Source organism: Pollachius pollachius (genome assembly GCF_949987615.1).
Source record: "Pollachius pollachius genome assembly, chromosome: 2".
In the NCBI taxonomy this organism is placed as follows: Eukaryota; Metazoa; Chordata; class Actinopteri; order Gadiformes; family Gadidae; genus Pollachius; species Pollachius pollachius.
Window position 1 is genome coordinate 36,885,578 of NC_136935.1, and position 23,409 is coordinate 36,908,986.

Sequence of the window (23,409 nt, forward strand, 5' to 3'; positions counted from 1 at the left end):
ATACAGGAAGGCAAACAGCAGTAACAAAACACACATTAGAAGAAATATAAAGGAAAATGTCAAAATAATGAAGGGGGGGAGGGGGGGGGGATTTCGGTTTCAAACCGAGACGAGAGGTCCATCATGGATGTCGTTTAACAACATACTAACATCTCGTCTGCTCGATCAGGGGAAAAACTAAAATACTAAATTCCATACTTGTCTCAAACATTGTCCTAGCATCCAAACTGTATTCATTTGATTGGTCATGAACAAGCGACCAATGGGACAGCACCATTAGTGTGGGTGGCAAACAACACTCAATTTTAACAAGCACAATTGCAATTACCACTGTTGTGCGACAGATGGCGCCAATTGTCTCAAGTTGGATTCCAGTGGGTTTTATCCTCACTTACATGTACCACCGCAGAGAATTCGATGCAGCCCGTAAATTCTGCTATGCTCTGGAGGACACACCGCACTTATAATAGTAATATGGCATGTTAAGTTTTACGAAGTAATGATTACATACAACACCATGATTGCATTTTAAAGAACATTGATTGAAATTAGTGCCACATTAGTCTAGGAAAGTTTTGGTCAGCCTCAACACCATTGAGACTCTGAAGTGTCCCAAAGTCATCCTGCTCTCCATTTAAAAACACACACAATGTAAACTCACTAGGCTGCAGGGTGGGCGTGTGGGGGAAGAGCATCCATTTTAGGAAATGTATGCAAGCTGTACGCCAAGACGCCTTGTCACATATTTGTACCGAAAAATCAATTTTACCGTATCATTCCTGGGACTGGTTTGAAAGCCCTGAACCTCTACAGTGAAATAAAAAAACCTCCAGTCTCATTTCAAATGTCCTTAACGCGGTTCACAATTCTCGTAGGGGAAGGGGACGGGGAATCCAGGCAATGAGGTGACATTTCTCCAGTCACACCCCTCCCCTCTGCACAGCCCCCACTACACAAACAAACAATCCCATGATGTTTGTCTCCGAGGCACCGAGCCAAGCAGAGTCACTGCCACCCCTCTCCCTCCCTCCTCTCTGTGCCTCTCATCCCTATACATTCCTCTCTTTGCCTCTCTCCCTCCCTCCCTCCCCCCAGTCTCTCTCTCTCTCCCTCTGTCTGCCTGAGTCTCTCCATCTCTTTGTGAGTGCTGTGTTTGATCTCGCTCTACATCAGAGTGCTGCAATGCTCCGACGGCTCGGGGACTCTTTAACAAGCTCCTCCACTCCTGTCTACTGTTCCAAGCCTAGAAACTCGCGCCGTTGATTGGACGGTCTGGCGGGGGCGTCTGGCAGCCCTCGGATTGGCTGTGGTCAGGATCATGTTTTAGGTATGCAGGACCCCGGCAGGGGATCGACGGTCGGCCGTCCTCCGTTAGCGACGCGACAGACGCAATGTGCACCGCTGTTTAGCCAGCCGTCCCCTTGATAAGGATGGACGCATAAAGACGGGCCCTTCTCCGGCTCACAATACAAACGTTCTACACACACACACACACACACACACACACACACACACAGTCACACAAGCACGCAGACACACACGTGGCAGAGACATGTGACTTAGCAAAGATGGGAGGCGCCAAGGTACAGCAGAAGAGTCAGTAAGAGGGGGGGGGGGATTTAAAAAAAAAAAGGGGTGGAAAGGAGGACAAGAAAAGTAGAAGAAACGAAGAGACCAAAAAAACAAAAGCTGAAGCCCCAAAGTACAGAGCGTCCCTGGGTGGAGGGAGAGAGCGGAGGATGAGTGGAGTGGAGGTGAGAGACAAACAAGAAGAGGGGAAGACAGGAGGGGGACAGACAGAAAGAGGCAAGAGGTAGACGGAATGCAAACGGGGGGGGGGGACTTAAACCACCAGAACGGGCCTAGTCCAGTACAACTATAGCAAACAAACGAGAAACGACAAATAAAAAAAACGTACGACAATGAAAGCAGGAACAATAGGAGGAGAGGGAGAGACGTGGTGAGTGGTGAGTGGAGCGTGTGTGTGTGTGTGTGTGTGTGTGTGCGCGAGTCAGGGAGTCTGGGAGATAATTGTATGCCGTCCAAAATGGTAACCGTGCCGCTCAGGATGATTCAGGCTCCGCAACATGGCCGCTCTGCCTCCAGGCTTTGATACACCAGACGCATTGCATGCCGCGCTGCAGACCACTGCGCCTGTCTATGTGTGTGCGTTTATACGTGTACGTCCCGTATGTGTCTATGCGTACGTGTCTGGTATATGTGTGTGTGTGCGTATGTGTCTTGGTCGGTGTCTGTGTCTATGTGAGTGGGCGGTATATGTGTGCAGAGGTTGGGATGAGTGGCTGTTTGTTTTTGTCTGCCACAGAGTGTCTCACACACACGCGCATGTGCACACACACACACACACACACACACACACACACAACTTGCGGGCTGAATACCTAAGCCACCCACACAGAGTGAAAGTCATGCGCATGTGGGTACATTAAGACACACACACACACACACACACACACACACACACACACACACACACACACACACACACACACACACACACACACACTGTGTGCCTGTCAAAAGCACTTGGTGTGAAGAGACACACACTAACACGCAGCTCTCCATAAATGGAAAGGAAGAGGCAGACACAAACACACACACACACACACACACACACACACACACACACACACACACAATAGCACGCATGCATGCATTCAGAACGAATAATCCAAGCGCCCTGCATACCCTCCCCTGTCTCTCTCTCTCTCTCTCTCTCTCTCTCTCTCTCTCTCTCCTTCTCTCTCGATCCCCTCACACAATCACTCTCTTCCTCCCTCTCTGGGGAGATTCACTCTCCTCTTCTCCATATTCTCTCTCTCCATCCTCCTGCCAGGCCCACCATCTTCCTTTTGTCTCAACATTGATGTTTTGGTTTTTCGGGCGGTGGGAGGGCTTTTAAGAAGTCATTTTAAGGAGACGTCAAATGTGCAAATGCATCTTTTTCCCACCCCCTCAATCTTCACTTGGTCTCACAGCCACAGCCTGACTATAGACACACCTGACTATAGCCTGCACCCACACGACTCACCTGACTATAGCCTGCACCCACAGAAGTCAATGGACTATAGTCTGCACCCACAAGACTCATATCTGACCAAAGCCTGCACCCACAAGACCTCTCGACAGACGGCTCTTTGCCAAGCACAAAACGTCTTCACTTTCAGTCAACCTTGACGATGGTTGGAGCTTAAAGAGCATGCAAGCACGATACAGAAACAGCATGGACAGCCCCATCAATGGTTAAGCAAGGCGTTGCAGTTATGAGTGTCTTTGAGTGCGAGTACCAAGAGAACACAGACAGAGACACAGTTCTGACGGCGCAGCAGCAATAAGGTGCTTTAAAAAAGGTGTTGCCCTTCCTTCGACAAAGAAATCCTACCAACCCTACACTAAAAACGTTCTCACCACTACCAGCATCAGACAAACATCGTAAAAAATAATCAACCAACCGAGAGACAGAGTCTCAGTGCCCATTCCCCCCAACACAGTGTCTCCCTCCCAGGGGAGGTCCAATTCTAAGTAAGACTTCTAGATTGTCATGGAGGAGATCCTTCTCCACCCACCGGCGGTTACCACTCGGCTGTCTGCTGCAGCGAGACCAGTCTCCCTCCCGTATCCACAGCTACAACGTGAATGAGCGTGTGCTGGTGGGTGGACGGGTGTGTGTGTGCTTGCGCGTGCATGGTATTTACGTTGCTTTGATGGATGAATGAGCGCTCCAATTGTGTAAAAAAAACAGGCCATCTGGCCTCCCTCTGCTACAGTGCATGTACGGATACACACCCAAACGCACATACACACAAACGCATGCAAGCGCACACACACACACACACACACACACACACACACACACAGTCCTAATGCTTGAATTAGCACCTGTGTGCATGCCAGCAGAGCGTGCAGTCGGTAAGCAGTAGCTTGTCTGGGGCATCAGTTCTGTCCCTGTTTTCCGATACGCGCGTTGGGTCCCGTCATGATCGGGTGTGGGGACTCAAGCGTACACACATGGCGAGGTCACAGCTTGATCGGAGACACACAGCGCACGCGTACCTGTGTACAAACCCCACTTAGGGAGCCCTCATCTCGTCATTAACTTGTTCTGCTTCAATCGTTTTTCAGAACCGCTTTAAATAGGAATTTAAAAAAATCCTACGTCAACACAGTGCATTTGTCCCACGCCTTCGACAATCTCTGCGAGCGGTGCTCTGTTGGAAGTATTGGTACGACAAATGCTTTCAAAATATCGGGCAAGACATTTATAGAACAGAATCGGTCTCAAGCAGGTTCAGGAAAATAAAAGGTGCTTCTGGAGGTGGGGGGGGGGGGGGGGAGGAAGATATCGTAGATAATATTAAAAGAAATTCGGAATTCCCAAGTAGATGAGCTTCGCTATCGGACAGCTTTGGCTAGTTTTGGCCCAGCACGCGCCGGCTCAACACCCGAGAGGACAAACGACTAAATCACACTGCCCAACATGTCAAATGAAAAAACTTTAGGGGATTAGCATCCAAAAAAGAACGGTGCCAACATACCTACCCAAACCCGCCCCACACGCATACATTCAAGATAATAACAGAACAACAGTGGTAGCCGACATTTTCAAACCCTGGCACTTTTTTCATTCTTTCCGAAACCATTTGGGGGGCTCTTTCCTAACCCCCCCCCCCATCTTGAGCGACGTCTACATTGTTTTCTTCAAGCAACAGACACACGCATGCACACACCGACAGCCCCTGCTCTCTGGGAATGTACGTCATGATATCATCATTAAGGGGAGAGGAGACGTGACCGTAAACTATTTAGATTAACAAAAACACATGTTTTCCATCCCACGGTAGGATGTTTGAACGCACATGCAGAGCGGACGAGCGACCCCACCCTCCTCGATCTCTCTCTCTCTCTCTCTCTCGCTCTTCTTCGAACCAGGGACATAGGAAATGTTTGGAGATCGAAATCAACAGAAGGGGAAAAACAAAAAACAAGCATGAGGAGAAGAGGACGCGATTAAAACAGGAAGCCAAATAAACGAAAAAGAAATTAAATAGAAACAATTGTTCCTCAAACCCGAGGCGAAGGAGAGCGGCGCCGCGATCGCGCCTGCCTTCACTTCCTGTCGCTTCTCTCTCTCTCTCTCTTTCCGTCCCGCCACTCAGAACAAAGTGCTGCCGTCGGCTGCGGCCGCCTGCAGGGCGTCTGCCGCCGCGGCGGCCCCGCCCCCCGCGTCGCTATTGGCCACGGCCTCCAGGGAGGCGGGGTCAAACCCGTGCTCCGCCCCCACCAGGGCGTCGGCCTCCATCTTGACGCTGTCGGCGAGGAAGGCGGAGTAGGCGTCGCCCTCGGCCATCAGCAGCTTCAGCTTGGGGATCCAGCTCTTCCGCACCACACGCCGCGCGTTGGTGCACATGTCCGCCGCGATGGCGTTCATCTCGCTCTCCTTGAAGCTCGGCGCAAAGTTCTGGCAGTAGACTGCAGGAGAGGGGAGGGAGGGAGGAGGAGATGGGAGGGGGGGGAGGAGGAGATGGGAAGGAGGGAGGGAGAGAGGGAGGGATGGGATGGAGGAAGAGATTTGGAAGGAGGAGGAGGAAAGAGCCGGGGGGGGAGGAGAAAAGAGCCGGGAGGGGAGGAGGAGGAGGTGGAGGGAGAGAGGAGGAGAAAAGAGCAGGGTGAGGAAGAGGAGGAAGGAGAAGGATTTTACTATAAAACTCAAAAGTGTTTGTTATTAACTATGTGTGCGTTGATCCGTGAATGTGGGTATGTTTGAGTCAGTGTTTATGTGCGTGTGTGGGTAAGTGTGTGTACATGTGTGTGCGTGACTCACACTTGACGGCGTGCAGAACTCTGTTGTCCAGGGGCTTGCGGCTCGGGTCGTTGGTGGAGGAGCGGATACCGGTACCACAGCTGTTAGCTAGCGTGCTCCTGGGACAACAGAGTGGAAATACACCCACATTTAACACAAAGTGGAAATATACACATTCAACACGCCGCAGAAGTACACACACACACACATTAACACACCACAGAAATACCACACACACACACACACTGTAGAAAGACCAACATTAACCTTCCAAATATCACAGAAGAGATTCCAGTATTTAACATTCCGTAAACGCACAATAGAGACTCACACGCACACAGTAGAAACACCTTAATGCCAAAATAGAGACTCACACACAGTAGAAACACCTAAATGCCAAAATAGAGACTCACACACAGTAGAAACACCTAAATGCTTATGCAAACATTCAACATAGTAGAAACACACACGCGTTCAACAAAAGCGGCCATTGAAGTAGAAACACACAGAATCTTTAACTCAAGCGGTCATCACCCTGGGAACACACGTCTTAGATACAAGCTATCACTGTAGTAGAAACACACGTCTTCAACACTAGCGGTCACCACAATAGAAAGACACACGTCATCAAAACACACTTCTTCAACACTAGCACCACAGTAGAAACACATGCCTTAAAACACAGGCATTTACCACAGTAGAAACACACACGTCTTCAACCCAAGCGTTCCCCGCAGTAGAAACACACAGTTACAAACTAGTCGCGATGGAATAAAAACAAACGGCACAAAGGCTCGCATCGCAGGGGGGGAGGGGGGGGACTGACCTGTCGAAGAAGGCGGCCAGCAGCCGCCTCAGCAGCACCTTGTGTCGCGTGCCGGCGCTCACGTGGCAGTTCATAAGCTGCGCGCGCGAAATGAACACGCAGGTGCCGGTGACCAGCTCCAGCTTCTCGGCGGGGTCCCCCTCCTCGTAGAGCCGCGGGTGGCAGCGGTTCCCGATCTGGCTGATGAGCTCGGCGGGCAGGGACGCCAGGTCCTGGCGGGCACGGCTGCCCCGCCCACCGCGACCCCCACCGCCGCCGCCGCCGCCGGACTCCGCCGTCACGTCCGGGAGGGCCTCCACACGCTCGCCAGCCACTGGAGGGGGGAGGGAGGGGGGGGGGGGGAGGGAGGGAGGGAGGAGAGATGTGTGGCGGTTGAGATGGTGGTCGCAGTGAAGACGAATGAAGCGGAGCACATTGAGTCGTATGAGCTCGTCTGGGTGGAACGGGCCGTTGTGACTCGGACCACTGTGGGGCAAAACAGTCTCGGTTGTTTGCCGTAGTCATCGTTTTTATAAACGAAAGGGGAAAAAAAAAAAAGAGTATCAAAACACCCCTGTGGAGGTTATCAACGTTATGAACTACAAGGTGAGCAGCTATGCACTTTGATTTCCACACCATCAGGTTTGTTAAGTGGATCTTTTTCTCCCCATCAGGGGGCCAAAGGGTCGCAAAATGTACAAGAACCGCCGGAGAAGGACATTTAACGCTGCACGCCGAGCCTGAAGTCCGCTGTTAAATAATGATGAACTCCACAAGTGAGGAACCTCGTTTGGATTCTGCAGCGGGCCATTTCTTAATAAATCAATTCATAACCAGCTCCTCTGTATTCATATCATGTCCAGCTCCCTGTGATTATATTGAGTGTCCCATATGAGGCAGCATATGGCGGCCGTATGGAATGGAGTGGGATCAGCAGGAATGACACAAGAGGCATCTGTGTTCCTTCCTCGGGAAAAGAAAACACATCCTCCACCAGAACAGTAGCAGTGTGCAGAAGGATGCTCTGCCTATGTTTCTGAGCAGCAGTCTGTCCCTGCTTTGCGTTTCTTCTGCAGCAGACTCTCGCTTGAGTTATTGGGTGCTGGTGAAGACGTGACCGGGAACTGCCCAGGAAAGACTCGCTAATACTAGATGACAACACTACGATAGACGTGACAGTCAGCTTGGGGCAGGATAGTCTAGGTTTCAGGGTAAGGGGTTCAATCCCCAATGTACGCAGCCTAACCTGTCGGAACCCTGGAGGAAGGCAGAAGCTTAACCCAAGCTGCCCCTTAATGACATGGATCTACATTCTACATTAGGTCGTGTATAGAACAACTTCAGGAGTCCTAATATGCTATAGCAGAACTTCACATAGACACATAGTCACATAGGGCCGGAAACCAAAAAGATAAAAGGGCAGAGCTGCACCGTGTTACATTTTCATTACAAAGACATTCTACCGAAGACAAATTCGCTATGGCCGAGTGGATTAAACAGAAGGGGATTTTCATAAGTTTCTTTATACAGTCGCCAGTCTACACACGGTTGTTCATTTGAAAAATGTACAGACCCTTTAAAATAGATAACTAGTGCTGGCCGAGCTTCGATTAGCTGTTTGGAGCCAATAACCTGCTAACAGATTCCAGATTGCTATCAGTTCGCTTCCAGCAACCTGATAGGGTGAAACAAATATGAATATATACGGAAGAAAGTAATCTAAAGCCTGCTGACAAACCTTAGATTATTGATCAAAAGTCTGATTTGTCAGACTACCAAAAGATGCTAACGGTAATAACAGCCGATGAACAATGAGCAAAAAACCGAAAGTATCCAAAGAAGGGGTTAGCAAGCAGACGCTTCTGCTAGTGACCCAGCTTTCTTCCTGGTCTGCTCTGGCACTCTTTACCATCGTTTAGGAACAATGAATATTTGGAAGAGTAGTCCCGCACCGGGATGCCAAAAAACCCAACAAGCGAGTGTTTTAGGGGGAGATGGAGGAGGGGAAGGCGGAGAGAGCACATCTGGGGGTCTGAAGAGAGGAGAACATAATGCTGTGACTGGCAGGCAGCCCAGAGTGAGACGTTTGTTTCTCGCCTGCTCTCCTGAACACAGACATGCGTGTGAATTAAATATAAGCGCTGTTAAAGACTGAAAGGAAAAGATGGTAGCATTTAAAAAAATAACATAAGATACGATGTGATAGGTAAGATATATGTTCCAAATCAAGAGGAATATTCATGAGGAAATATGTAGAGCGCCAATATAGAAATGAACACATACAAGTAAAATCATTACCAGCATCTTTAAGGTGCAATAACCATATGTACAGCCAAAAAGGCTGTAGCATTTCAAAAATACATAATGCCACAAGTAGCAGTTAGAGTAAGGGCTATACAAATCAATGTAAATGGAAGGAGCTAATCCAAATATATGATGCCCATATCTCACACGTTAACCTTAAGCCTCACAGAGATGAATGAGTGTTGAATAGCCCCTCGGGTCCCACCACACATCCATTTAATTGTTCTGCTGGAGTTTCTGTTGCAGCTTTCTCCTGTAGCCGTCCTTGCCCTGCTGGATCCTCTCCTTGAGTCATCTCTGAATCATTTTTCCACCATCTCCCTCGTCTCCGTTGTGGAAGGCTCTCTTCTTCTAATTGAAGAGAGACCTTGATGTCTCTGGTGGCACAGGGTTAGTTGTTGAAGAGGCCATACAGCCTCCCTTGGAACAACGTTTTCCACGCAGAAGTGGATGTGCCACTGTTATACATCTGTGACATCATTAATGTGATCGTTCATGTCACGTACACTCCAGTCTGTTGCCTCAAAGGAGTCCAGTAGAGCCTCTTTAGTGTCCTCTGACCTTTTCCTTCCATTAGATGGGTCTGGTTATGGTCAGATCCGCAGAGGGATGGCTTTGGGTTGGGGATACTGTGTCTCCTTATCATATAGAAGGTCAGGGTCTTGTTTTCCCTGGTTGGACAGTGCACAGACTGCTTGAAAGTGGTCCGAGTCGCAGCCAGTGAGGTGTGGTCGAAGTGCCCGGATATCATGATGAATGCGTAAAGGTGCTGGGTGGGAAGTCTCCAGATGACTGAGTGAATGACGTCAGCCGCGCACACCCCAATGCCAGAGGGAGCAGCTTAGAAACCATGACAATGGCATGGGAAACGGCAGATTGTATTGCTTTAGTTTAGACCAGGGGTTCTCAAGTTTTGACAGCTGAGGGCCAATTTAGGAACCCAAAATTTGACTGAGGGCCGCCAAAGGAAAGAAAATCAGGCGGGAAACGCCGTCAGCATCCCAGTGTTGAAAAAAAACATTGCACCGTGGACCTCTGGGAGTGAAGTCAAGTGAGGTCCAAATCACGAAACTGAGGTTCATCCGTTCAAAGTAATGTACAGATAGAGAGAGTCGACTTTTCTCTTCATATTTATTTATTTTTGTTTAAATTAATATTGATATAATAATTTAAAAAAAAAAAAACTTTTTTTTTTAATTTAACTTACATCTTTATGTCATTGCGGGCCGCCATTGGCCCGCGGGCCACACTTTGAGAACCAATGGTTTAGACTAACAGTAAGCAGTTCAATGTCTGAGCTTTTTTAACAGCTATATGAACAGGATTACACAATTTGTGGTAAACTAGAATAGCAAGCCCAACCATCCCTTCTTGCCACTCTCCCCATCAGTAAGGTTGGACAAGTCTGCCAGTCTGTCAGTTAGGGACACGAGTCAGGGATGGGCTGGTGTAGCAATGTCTCTGTGAAGCACAACCCACTGCTCTCACGCGACTCTCGCGGACTCCTCGCCAGAGCTGCTAGCTCAAACGCTTTTTTTTTAGCAAGCGACTTCGTGTTTCCCACAGTAATCGAAGGCAGATTAAAAAAAAAAAAAGAAAAGACAACAGCCTGTCCTATTCTTCCCCGGTCGTTTTTCCGCACCTGCCTCTCAATCCCTATGCATCCTTTCGCACAGCTCCTTGGGGATTTCCGGTCCCTCCCTCGCCAACCTGCTCGGTGGTAGCAACAGACAACGGCCTTGTTCGTGCCAAGTGTGCCTATGACGAAGAAAAAGCTAAAATATGTTCCACAACATCATGGAATCAAATAAACAAACTAAACCCACATACAATTAGGCTAAAATAAGTAAGAATCATTACGGAAAGAGCGGGAAAAGATATAGGGAAATTGTTGCTGGCTTCTGCCCGTTTGTCTCCCCGAGAGTTTAGTACTATCCGCAACTGAAGTTAAGCCGGACGCAATGTTGGCAGGTGGAATCAAAAGCTTTCAAGCTATTTCTTTGGTGAGCGCAGGAACTTTGCATTACAAAAAGAGTTTGGCTGCAATTTCATCTAAAAATAAATAATATTAAATTTCCCGCGGAGGCTAAGTAGCTCTTTAAAAATAAACATTCATTTGAATCTCATTGTTCACAAAGCGGTACACCAATATCCGTCCTCTCGTTCGAGTGTTAGTGGTGTTGCCTTGTCTGTTTGGATCGCTAAAGCGATTGTGTGTTGTACACAGCCGAGCGGTATCCTGACTGCATCCGACGCTCACAATAGTATAAGTAAGTCCAACATAAATCAATATATGAATAAATAAAGCCGTCAGCAATAAGCACTCTGTGTCTGCGTCTCCTTCAGCTGCCAGACAAGAGGATCGACAGATGTTCCCCCAACACTGACGTTTGTTCTCCTCTGAGAAGTCAAGCAGCAACAAGATAGATGCCTACATCTATTTTTAGAAGTGTACATTTGATAGCCCTGCATTGGCACAAGGTTACAAAGAGAAAAAAAAGAAAACACGTTGAGCGTCGTACCGCCCGCTTGGTAAGAACATTGCGGGGTGGCAGGCGCTGCGTCGCTGGAGACGAGCTCCCATATGGGGAACGTCAGAGAGGACGAATGGCCATCGTGTTGGGGTTCTGGTGAACACATCCTCTAGTCTCCCACGCTACGTCTGCCCGCTCACGGCCTACGGTTTACCGTTCAGCAGACACAACTTGCAGTGAATTCAGACCCATGTCAGAAAAGCAGCAGGTGAGGGCGTAAGCGCACCTGGTCAAGGATGCCCACAGGTAAGATGACGGCATTGGGGATCGAACCAAGTACTTTTCAGCGGGAAACTGAACAACCTAACCAACTCGCTATCCTGCGCTATGCTACTAGTGCAGTTGCAGTGAATGTCATCCCAAGACTGATTTTCGTTGGTGTAGTGAGAGAGGTAGAGTGAAAGGAGGGCTGGCGACAGGTAGTTTATCGCTGTGATGTTTTCCATCGGCCGTACATGGAGCTGTACGCTGCGCACCATCGTATGACGGAGCTGTCTAGCCCATGCCACAGAACTGCGCATGTGTCTCTTCGAGCAAGACTGATGCATCCCAGATTCTGAACCATTGGGCTTGTAAATGTAATTGGCCGGTGTATCAGTGAAGGGGAAAACGCGCTGTGGCCTCAGACGGTTCCACCGTTATGTTCGTAGAGATACCAACCACTTATGAATTACTTTCCCATACGACGACCAAAAAAAAAAAAAGGCCTAAAGATTTTGAAGAACATTGACGTAGTAGAGATTCAAACCATATTGCCCCCTGAATTAAATCAAGGGCCAAAATCATAGATGCCTAACAAGTGCCATTCTGATGCATTCAATATCATCAATAACCTAAGGCCTACATGTCCTGCTGACAGCATAAGGCCACCATCAGCGATATGATGTCTGGATCATCGATTATTGTGTCCCTATTGTCTAAGGACATCCTATAGCTCGGAATAACTACAATTTCCAATCATCAAATCTAAATACCCAGAGAAATGCTGTGTATGGGTTGGGGGGGGGGGGGGGGGGGGGGGGGGGGGGTGTTTCCAGTGGGTGGTACTTCACCAGAACAGCTGGAATGGGATGAGCGTGTACAGGTGAGTCATGTTCCCGAAAAGGTGAGGCGGCGAGCTACTGACCTGTGGCGCCTACGTTCAGCATGCTATATATGTCGTACCTACACAGATAGGTCATGTTCCTGAACAGGTGAGGTGGTGAGAGACACTGACCTGTGGCGCCTACGTTCAGCATGCTATATATGTCGTACCTACACAGATAGGTCATGTTCCTGAACAGGTGAGGTGGTGAGAGACACTGACCTGTGGCGCCTACGTTCAGCATACATGTCATACCGACACAGGTGAGTCATGCACCTGAACAGGTGGAAGCGAGGCTACTGACCTGTGGCGCCTACGTTCAGCATGCTGTACATGGTGTACATGTTGCATATCTGCCGGTACTGCTCTTCGGCGGTCTCGTCCGCCATGTCGTCCTCCTCCTCGTCGTCGTGGTAACTGATGGGGGAGTCGCTGGTGTACATGCTGAGCGCGCCGGGGCTCGTCCCGTCGGGCGTCACGCCGCTGTTGTTGTTGTTGTTGTTGTTGTGGTTGCCGTTGACGCCGTTGCCCGCCCCCTGAGTCATGACTCCGCCCACCATGCCGCCGCGCCCGTCCTGAGCGGCGGCGGCGGCGGCGGCGGAGGAGTAGCGGGCAGCCTTGCGTGAACCTCCGCCGCCCAGGCCCCCGCCGCCGTCGCGACTGCTGCCCTCCCAGAGACGCTTGGCCACCGGGGTGCAGACCACCGAATAAGGGGAGCCCTCCTGCTGGGGACATGTTGACACACACACACACGAATCGTCATACACAGTTATCCTCTTCGAATGAGATGGACTTTGGGAACCCCACAGGGGCAAAATCCAGAGACTAAACAACATTTAATGACCAGTATCTACTTCCTTATCTATCTACTTTTACTTGGAAGTCATTATAAAAGCTTATTCCCGAAACATGTTTTTCTGCTAAATAAGTTGTTTTTTTTATTTCAATTATTTCCGTCGAGACACCTGAGATCAACAGTTATTTATATACAGGTTTATAGTATTTATTTAGCTGCAACAGCGGAAACATTTTAAATATGTCAATGTCTTAAACTAACATGACGTGGTTAGTTTGTAATATATCACACCAAAGTCCATTACGGACATTTGCACTATGGGGGGCAAATGCCTGCGAGGACCCAACCACGGAGGGAAAGGGGCCGAGAACCACCCTGGGTCCACACAGATGTACACAAGTTTAATTTTGCTCTTTAGGACTGTGTGTCCGTAATGGATGGCAGGCGGGTGGTTGAGGGCCTACCTGCGGCGTGGAGGCAGCCTGCTCCGTCTTCACCTTGGAGACCAGGGGCAGCGGGGTCAGGCATGGGGTGGGCCTACCTGCTGCAGAGGCCCCTCCCACGGTTTGAGTGACAGGGCTCTGAGGCTCAGAGGGTGGGGTTTCCTCGGTGTGAAGCCCCTGGGAGTCGCAGCTCGGGGATGACACCTGGAATAAACAGACCGCTTTGTCACAACAACAACCAATAGAGGGGGTGCATTTCAAGAAGACTAATCTGGGCCAGTTAGGGTACTAACACATTCAGTAAGACTGGTAATATTCAGAGGTGGTCTGGGTTCAGGGGTCCTTTAGCAGTATGAACACAAATGTGTCCTTGGCCACATAGGCTGGAGTATGTAATCATTTGCGTGCAAACGGCTTCATATTACACAAATCAAAATCACCAAACCACCCTGGCTTTGTCAACGACGTCTGGAAGTTCTTAAAGCGATATTACCAGTGCCGCAAAGGTTGTTGCCAATTTGGTTTGCAAAGAGGGGGACTCCGTCTGTGTTGTTTGGATTTCTTCTTTTCCTCCTTTTTAGTTCAAGCTGTCTAGTTACATGGAAGTTCATTGCTGCCTCCCGCTGGTTAGAAACACATTCGGTCTTCGCACACCGAAATGCTGCAAGCGTTGATTCACATTGAGAGCGGTGGAGTCAGCTATGATCCCAAGTGGTCCCACGGGACGCATGTGCAGACGCATTCTAATGCGATGGGTGAACTGACGTAGCCAGAGCTGTCCACTTGTGATAGGACCGCCCGAGATGCATGTTAATACCAGGTGTGAACAAGGCCATGCCTAACCCTTCATATTCGTTTCTATTGGACTTAGCAAGTGAAAACCTTCCCCTGTGAACCAAGACGCACAATGAGCAGGAGTGCTTATCAATCAACGCTGGTCTGCACTGTCCGTGCCCCCCCCTCTCCCCAATCTCCCCGCTCCAGTCACTCACCACTAGATTTACCAGGCCACGCCCCGGTCACCACACCCCTATCCGGCCCCGTCCCTCAGTTGCCTCTTACCTTGAGGAAGAACTCTGTTCCCTTCTCCATGATCTGCTGGATCTGGAGGAAGCCGGCGGTGTACATAAGGAGGAACTGGTCCCCCACGTTCATGCTGAGGCGGCCCGTGTAGCAGAAGGCCAGGATCTGCTGGAAGCTCTGGGGCTGCACGGCCGGGGGCAGCTCCACCACCGAGCTCTTGCCCCCAGCATTGAACAGGTCCCGGAAGTAGGAGCTGCTAGCAGCCAGCACCGCGCGGTGGGCCTGGGGGAAGGGAGTAGGTCGAGGAACGGGGTTAAGGGGGAGGTAGAAGGATGGAGAGGAGGGTGGTTTGGTAAGGACATGGACGAGAGCAGCCAATGTTTGGTGACAAGACCATTGTGAACTTGGGAATTTTAGTGAGGCTAAAATCAATAATCCATTTCAGTGAAAATCCATGACATTTAATGGCGATAGAAATGTTTTTATCAAGCCCACAATAAAATAATCTTGTGGAATACAAAAGCAGTGTCCTGCATGTCGCCGTTTTCCTCATTTGGGTTCAAAACCCATTCCCATCTCCGGGTGCGAATCAAACCCGCTCACAGTATAACATCCTGCCCCAACCTGCCAGGCTGCAGGATGGGCAGCCGGAAGTAGGCCTGAACGATAATTTTGACCATACTGCGATTGCGATTTAATGTGCGATTTTTTTAAATTTATTAAGTTCCTTATGTTGTGTATTATTCACTAAAAAATAAATAAATCATTCTTTAGTATGACCAACACAACATTGGAAGCGGTCAACGTAAAACCTGCTTTCCTTTAGGCCAGGCCGATGTGTTGAGATTAATTTATATTATAAACTTCTTTATTTAACTATTGAATTGTAAAATAAAAATAAATTAATCATACAAATCGACCCGGTAACAAATCACTATTTATTTTTTTTATTGCAGCCTTTGCGATTTGCATACCGCGTTCTATTACATCGCGATTGCGATTTGAATTTGATTAATCGTTCAGCCCTAGCCGGAAGGCGAGTAGAAGCAGGCAAAAGGGGATGGGACGGGGATGGCCCTACCTTGAAGGCGTGGCCCTTGACGACCACAGAGACGTCGCAGTAGAGGCCCTGCAGCCGCTGCTCGTTCAGACACTCAAGGACGTTGTTGCCGAAGTTGGGGATCGCCATCTGTAGCGTCTGAGCCATAACGCTATGGCGGGACCGCAGGCTCTAGAGGAGACGGGACCGCTGCAGCACGGCGGCTTGCTGGGGCATGGGTTGGAGCTGGGGCTGGGAACAAACACACAAGTAAAACATTAGAACGATGGGCACCTCATATACATCCATATATTAGTGATAAGCCCATTGTTCGACCAATGAGTATAAACGGGCTGAAAAAGACAAAGAATCATCAGGGACTCAGTTACTGTCGATTGACGTAGACATTCAGAAATATGGCATTCGCCAAAGCCTTTGCAGTCAGCAAACGCAGTTGGAAGAGCTGTCAATGTACGTCAAGTATGCTATGAAAAGCAGACAACCAGAACAACAGGGATGATGGAATTATATAAAGGCGGTATCTGAACGACCGCATACGCTGCCTCAAGTAAATCAGAAGTAGTGAGTTTGTTTTCTATTGATTTTAAACCGTGTTCGATCAGTCATTGGCAGATCACACCACCATCTGTAACCGCGCCAACAATCAAGATGGGTGCATCCCTACCATACATTCAGGATGATGCTTCAAAGCACAGCAGTGAGTGCAGACATTGTTAGCACAGCTGGCTCTCTGTGGGAATCGATCCCCTAACCCTGGCCTTGTGTAGGCCCTGCTCCACCATCGAGATACAAAGGAGAGCCATATAGACAAGTTTATGATTTCTCAAGTGTCGTTCCAAAGCATTCAACCTGAAGGTCTTTTAAACCTCCCATTTTTATTGTTTTAATAGCATCTTCTCAATAATTTACACTGCTAACTTTGAGTCTCACACTAAGTGGATATCTTTATTGCACAACTAAAGCATACAATTGAATAGTGATAAAAGATAATAATGAAATATTGCCAATGTCGGGGTCGAGTCAAGTGCAATACCAAAGGAACATTTTGTTTGGAAGACTATTAAAGATAATGAAGACATGAAAGATTAGGAAAAGAGAAGGAGGCAGGGAAGAAAAGAATGAAGGACTGGAAGAATGAGGAGGCGGCGGTTATGGGTAGATGGTGGAAAGGATTGGAGAATTATTGTTGAGTAGGGCTGGGTAAAAAAAAATGATTTCATTTAAATTTTGCAATATCGATTCATAGGGCATGCGCTTTATTTTAGTTTTTTTTACCGTTATTTTTGCACTTTAAAACATTGGTGGAATGTTGTAGTTCAAGTACACTTTCACTTGCAATTCCTTTCTAATTTCAAAATTGCCCTTTTGAGACTTGACAGTTTTGTTTACAGCTCAAGTAAATTTGTCCAATTTACAAGTTTGCACTTAAAACCTGTTTAAGATGAAGAGAAAAAATGAAGTACATTTGTATTTTGTAACACAGTTCAGCCATTTTCATTACGTAAGAGCAGATTGAATCGAATCGTGATTAATCGATTCAGAACCTTATGAATCGAAATCGAATCGATTTAGGAAATTGGCCACAATACCCAGCCCTATTGTTGAGGGTTGGATGATTAATGTTTGGGCAAGACTAATAGGTAACCGTAATTGGACAGTTCACAGAATTTAAAACAAATAAAGCGTTACATGTGAACTAAAGGGAAGTTCCAGCTGCTGGTGGGATTTAAGACCCATTTGCTATTCCTTTGTTAGCAGTTGTTTTTTTAAAGATATCTTCGGGTGGGCTTTAGATCCGTTTTTTGCCTTTCTAGTTGCTCATCTGACTAAATATACAATGAAGAAAAAAATGTGCCGTTTACGTACACTCTATTTGGTTTGTCAACTTCATCCAAATTAAAGGCTTATGATCAAAAATGGAAGACATGTCAGTTTCTGTTCAAATGAAGCCCTCTGAGGGACATATTGCGTTTCTCAAATATCTCCAATTCTCTCACGAAAAGCCTTGATGTTACATATACAGTGAACAGATTTAGCTGTGCTATACACTTAACTCTTTTCACAGTCAACACTGCCAAGTAGACAAACACAGCAGCATATAGTTTAAGTAGCTTCGGCTAGCTTCCGTTGCCTAGTGGATACGACCTTTGTGAGGTCACCCATGGACTCCAAAAGAAGGCCTGGTCAAGAACATCGTACAGAGGTACGTGTGCCGTGATGAACTCTGTTGAATTCCATTCAAACATTGGCACAATGTTGATAACTTTCCTTCTCTGTATTATTCAAAATGGACTGTTTGCGTCCAGTGAGCTATTGGCTTATATTATATAAGGAAGCAATTCTGGTGATTATATGCACACGTACGTCTTCTACATGCACCGACTGAATCATTCAAAACTTATGAAAATCCTTATTGTCATACTTCATCCATCAAGCTTTGGCCTTTTTGCCTGGTATGCTGTGTATACATCCCCTCTGTTTACATTCGGCAAACGCCACGTTGCCAAGGCAACCTAACAGTAGTATTTCAAGTTGACAAAGCCCTGTGGTGTGGGCGCCCATAAAACAGCACCGGGGGGGGGCAACCTGCAGACTTGAGATCCCATCTGTTATGTAATTGGGCTACACGCTTAGCTAGCTCTGACATGCTCACACATGCATGCTGCTTGTGTACACTATAGGGGTTATGGGAGAATGGTTAGGGTGTGTTACTCCCAGCTGAACGGTTTTGGGTTCAATCCACTAAGTCCACAGTCTACATGTATGCATCCTTCAGCAAGATTGCAAACCCAAGCAGCCTGGAGTGTCAGTGAGGCAGTTCGGGTGAGCCTCCAACGCCTACCCCGTGAACTTTGACCCATGTCAATCGCTGTCCCATGAACGGATAGGATTGGTGCAGCCCAAGTGCTTGTAGTCTAAACTGCCATGTAGTATGATCCAGCTGACAAGCACTATGACTCTGCTGGACCCCTGCCAATGATGCAGATAACTGAGTGCACCGAGTTTGATGTTGCTTTACCGGCTCCGCGACAGGGAGCTTTGTGAACATGCATGACTGCCGTGGGCATAACTCTATTTAAGTACAGCGGTATAGAACGATTGCAAATACATAACCTGCTTGTAGTTAGAATTATATTCCTTTTTTTGTAATTGGCTTCCTAGTTTCCCATCATACACTACTTGGCATAATGATAGACTGATAATGAAAGATGGAATTCCCATCCTCCCTGGGTACTAACAGCTGCCCTAAGGCTACATCTAGTTAGTTGGCATTTGCTGTTATCGTCCTAAAGAGATATCCCTTTCGGATTAGCAGCAAATTTTTGTTGTTGAGGATCCACTACTGTATATTCTGGCACTACATATGGATATTTCAATGCCATTTAAGAAAAATTTGCTAAAAAATTAAGAAAATTTGCTTAACATTCCTTAAAATTATTGGCACATGTTTAAGTAGCATTCCATGTGATTGTTAATTTAATAGTGGTCAGGCATATCAAAGTGAAAGTTCAGCTGGTGTATAGCCTATAGAATAATTTGTTGTCCCAACAATCATAGGGAACAACGTCGATGTAACACGATCTGCTGAGCAATTTAAAGGAAAATATGGAATAGGACACCGCTGGGGTTCATTACATTGTAGCGTATGGAAAGGTCAGTTATCAGACCTAAGGTTATTTCGTTTTAATAGAATATACATTATATATTTGATTGATTCATTTATATAATGAGGATAAAAAATCCTAAGAACAATAAAGATGTCATGTGAAATAGGCCTATAAGATTTTAGGTTTAAATAAAAGTAACAAGTTGCTTTGTCGTCCAGTGGACTCTAAAACTATAAGGATGGTCAAGTTTGGGGTAAATTAGCAATGCGTATGTTTGATGTTTGATGAATATTTACTTTGTCAGCCTATTTTAGTCAATGTGTATTTTAATCAGGCAAATATATGGCTGATTGTCATTCAATGAAGGAGACAAATAGGTGTGAAACGACACTATATGTAAATAATGGAGAGCACATTCTTGCAACGTGTTACATTGATTAAGTCTATGTTAGAACTGCTCTGGTTATTTATAAAGACACAAACCCCAACAGATAACACCTCCTGCAAATTCAGGATGCATTTCTACCAATTAGCTGTGTGGATTCATACTGCAGATTCCTGGCATCGTACAAAATAAGTGTTCAGAATTCACCTAGAGAAAGATTCCCAGGGAAGAGGGCGGAGCTTGAATCTTTGCATTAATAGCGACCACTTTACTATTTCGGTTGTTGAACGTGGCCTCTCACCTTCACCTGGTGCTGAACTGCACAGAGGCCATGGGGTCATAACTTAGGTGCTTCCAAAAAAATTCTCAAACAGCTTTCCAATATAAACTCCCTTGTTAAATTATTGTCCCGGATTCATTAAGTAGTACCTTATTATCTGGAATAAACAATTATAAAAAAAAAAAAAAACTGGTTATGCAAGTAGTGATGCAACCCCGTCAATGCTTTAAAAAAAAACATTTTTTTTTATTTTTCCATTAGATCGCAGGATTAAAAGCAGCCTCAGGACCCGTCCACTGAATATAGCCCGGAGCCTTGTTTATTTTCTGTTTCCAGGGCATTACACCATCATGGAGGGAAACAACAAGAGCTCGAAAGGTCAATCAAAAGTGGTCCACATGTGCACAGAAAGCCTGTCTAGACATGTTGACACGCTACTTGGACCTGAAAAGCACTGTGGGGGCCCCATCGACTGCAACCCCTTTTCGGGTGGGTGACCCCTTGCTCGTCGCGGGTCGCCGGGAGTCAGACAAACTTCCAGGCAACATGAAGAGAGGCTAATTACCCTACTTGACCTTTAACCCTCCCCCTACGTTTAACCCTCTCCATGCCTCTGTGTGCGCCAACTAGAAGACCCAACCATATCAATGCATATGTTAGACTGTTTATGTTTGGACGAGCTAAAAATAAGTAGTATAAATAGATGAACATTCACATTTAATTATTCATCCATGCGTAATTAAAGCCTATCCAATTTCCTGGGGTTATATATGAGGTTAAAGGTTACAAAATAGCAAGTAGCCAGCTATGCTGAGTGGAATTTGTGCTAATTTAAATATGACTATTATATATATAAACATTAATGTTAGTAATAATAACTAAAAACGACTTATCTAGGCTCTCTATTTGATTCGGAAAATAAGCACTACAAAACCACTACTCTGACGCAAAAAAAAGAAAAAAACAAAAGGTGGCTAGGTTGTAGCCTCCCCTGAGCCAATTTAAAACTGAATAGTAATTAATTAAACATGTATTAATCTCACACATGAGAGTCCTTCGGAGAGGCTGACGTCTCACCAAAAACGGCCTGGCGGTTAAGGGGCCGCCGACAGCGGGCAGCGGGAGAGACCGCAGCCGGGGCAGAGCTGTTAATGCCCCGCCGTGCCAGCATTGATGCCCGGTAGGATCGGGAGTCCTCGTCTGGCACCGAGTGCTTTGGTGGCAGACTACGACAAAAACGATATCGCTATCCGGGCCACTGTACCATCAATCGTTATAATAAGTGTCGATGTGGGGACTTTTATTTCTTTCGACACGAGATCGACTACGAATATAGCAGAACAAATGAAATATTCGGCGGTTCACGGTGGATCACCGCTGGTGTCGGGTAATGTCGGGCAGACAGAGTTACCTCCTTCTCCTCTGGCCTAGCAGACACTCGTAACGTTACCTCAAAAAACGCCGTTTATCCTCGTCTGATCTCCCGTCATATCCAATTTGCTTCAAACAAATTGAATTGTAACAAACTTCCGCAACGGTGGCCATGTATTATATTCCCGCACGGAAGATTTACGACTCGGTTTTGTATTTTTTATTATAAGAAGAAGGGGTCGTAGCACTCCATCTTTGGCGGACATCAACAGGTCATCCCGGGACACAAATGCTCCACTGTGGGCGAGCCAGACGAATGGATCCGGCACGTCGAGAGCATAGATGGCATTGCACCACGTACCACATAACATATCCAAAAAACCTTTACCGACAGGCAACTGCATGTATTATTTATGATTATGCATATTTTGTATCTAACCAGAATAAAACGCAACGTATTCATAATCCCCTGCTTGGTCAGCTTTATAAAGTTCAGGAATGCAAACCAAGGCAGCGGGAGGACTCATCCGTCACCCCCGAGAAGAAAGCGGACAGCCCGGGGCGACGAGTGTGTGTGAAGTGGTTTAAGTTTTGTTGCTGGTGCTCCTAGGGGCCCATCCCCCATAGCACACCTTCCCAAAAACAATAGCTAACCCCTTCCAAATTTATCAAGAGAGACAAATTAAAAAAGTAAACCCGCGAACCGCCACGCTCACCTCGGTCGACCTACTTTCCCAACACTTTAATGAACTATGCGTCGATGTTCAACACTCACCCCGCTGTTGTATTCCGCTGCAAAGTGTTTCAATGGAGTAGCTGCACAGAAGCGATCTCTCCCTTCGCCTCGCTACGGGCAGCCATTCATTGTGACTGAGCCAGCATGCACACACACACACACACACACACGCGTAGACGTACACACACGCAATACACACAGAGACACACACAGGCCAACCGCAGAACCCAGAGCTATCGAGGGGAAAGGCAAATCTAGTGTTCCCAGGGGTTGCAGAGATCACAGAGTCACTGATCAGCCAGACAGAAAGACGGAAAGACAGACAGGGAGACAGCGTCCCCAATCGACCCGGCAGTCTGTTGCCCCGCCCTTCTTTCTCTCACACACACACACACACACACACACACACACACACACACACACACACACACACACACACACACACACACACACACACACACACACACACACACACACACACACTTACCTAGGGTTTAAGGGTTAAACCGTGTCCTTCTTTTGGTATCTTTGTGAGACTCCGCTTTTGCCTTGAGTTTGCCGAAATGCCGAAATAATGTAATCCTAATAATTCTTTAGGTGAGTCCTCCGGGGGTGTCTATAGGTACTGCGAGCATTGAATACTAACTAGGATGTGACTGCATCCCAGCAGCACGCCAGGAGGGGGAAATGGGCTTTATGCGCCGTAGTCTCCGTCATGACAAACGCTTTTAACGCTCCCGTGTAGAATGCATGGCATGGCGCTCCGCAGAGACGATTCGAGGAGAGCGCCCCCAAGCCACATTATTCCCATTTAACGAAGACGTGCAATTACATTGCATGGCATAGAACCCTCACCCAAAACAAAGACGGATACATATGTACACAGACGTACAGAGAAATAGATTAAACGATATACATGTAATCGGTATACATTTTTATTTGTAATGCCAGTAAGCTCTGTGAATAGATAGACGATAATTAGATCGACAGACAGATATAGTATTACAGATATTAATATGTATGCACAAATATAATACACACAGACATATATATATATATATATATATATATATATATATATATATATATATATATATATATATATATATAGTGTGTGTGTGTGTGTGTGTGTGTGTGTTTATATATGTTAACTTGTATA

The 23,409-nt window shown here is 47.0% G+C and overlaps 1 protein-coding gene across 4 annotated transcripts; it reads right to left on the minus strand.

Annotated features, from left to right (window-relative positions):
- Nucleotides 1-1,101: 1,101 nt before the first annotated feature.
- nacc1b (nucleus accumbens associated 1, BEN and BTB (POZ) domain containing b) lies at nucleotides 1,102-22,858 on the minus strand. Of its 4 annotated transcripts, none has more exons than XM_079729776.1 (8): nucleotides 22,738-22,858; nucleotides 15,892-16,101; nucleotides 14,850-15,092; nucleotides 13,809-13,991; nucleotides 12,853-13,273; nucleotides 6,648-6,960; nucleotides 5,843-5,940; nucleotides 1,102-5,490 (listed from the first exon to the last, which is right to left on the minus strand). In XM_079729776.1, the coding sequence occupies exons 2-8, from the start codon at nucleotides 16,015-16,017 to the stop codon at nucleotides 5,174-5,176; spliced, it is 1,701 nt and encodes a 566-aa protein (XP_079585902.1). In that variant the 5' UTR covers nucleotides 16,018-16,101; nucleotides 22,738-22,858; the 3' UTR covers nucleotides 1,102-5,173. The 4 variants fall into 4 exon arrangements, with proteins under 4 accessions (XP_079585902.1, XP_079585904.1, XP_079585901.1 ...); XM_079729778.1 differs by lacking the exon at nucleotides 22,738-22,858 and adding an exon at nucleotides 22,290-22,426 and having other exon boundaries at nucleotides 12,853-13,270; XM_079729775.1 differs by lacking the exon at nucleotides 22,738-22,858 and adding an exon at nucleotides 22,290-22,426.
- Nucleotides 22,859-23,409: the final 551 nt, after the last annotated feature.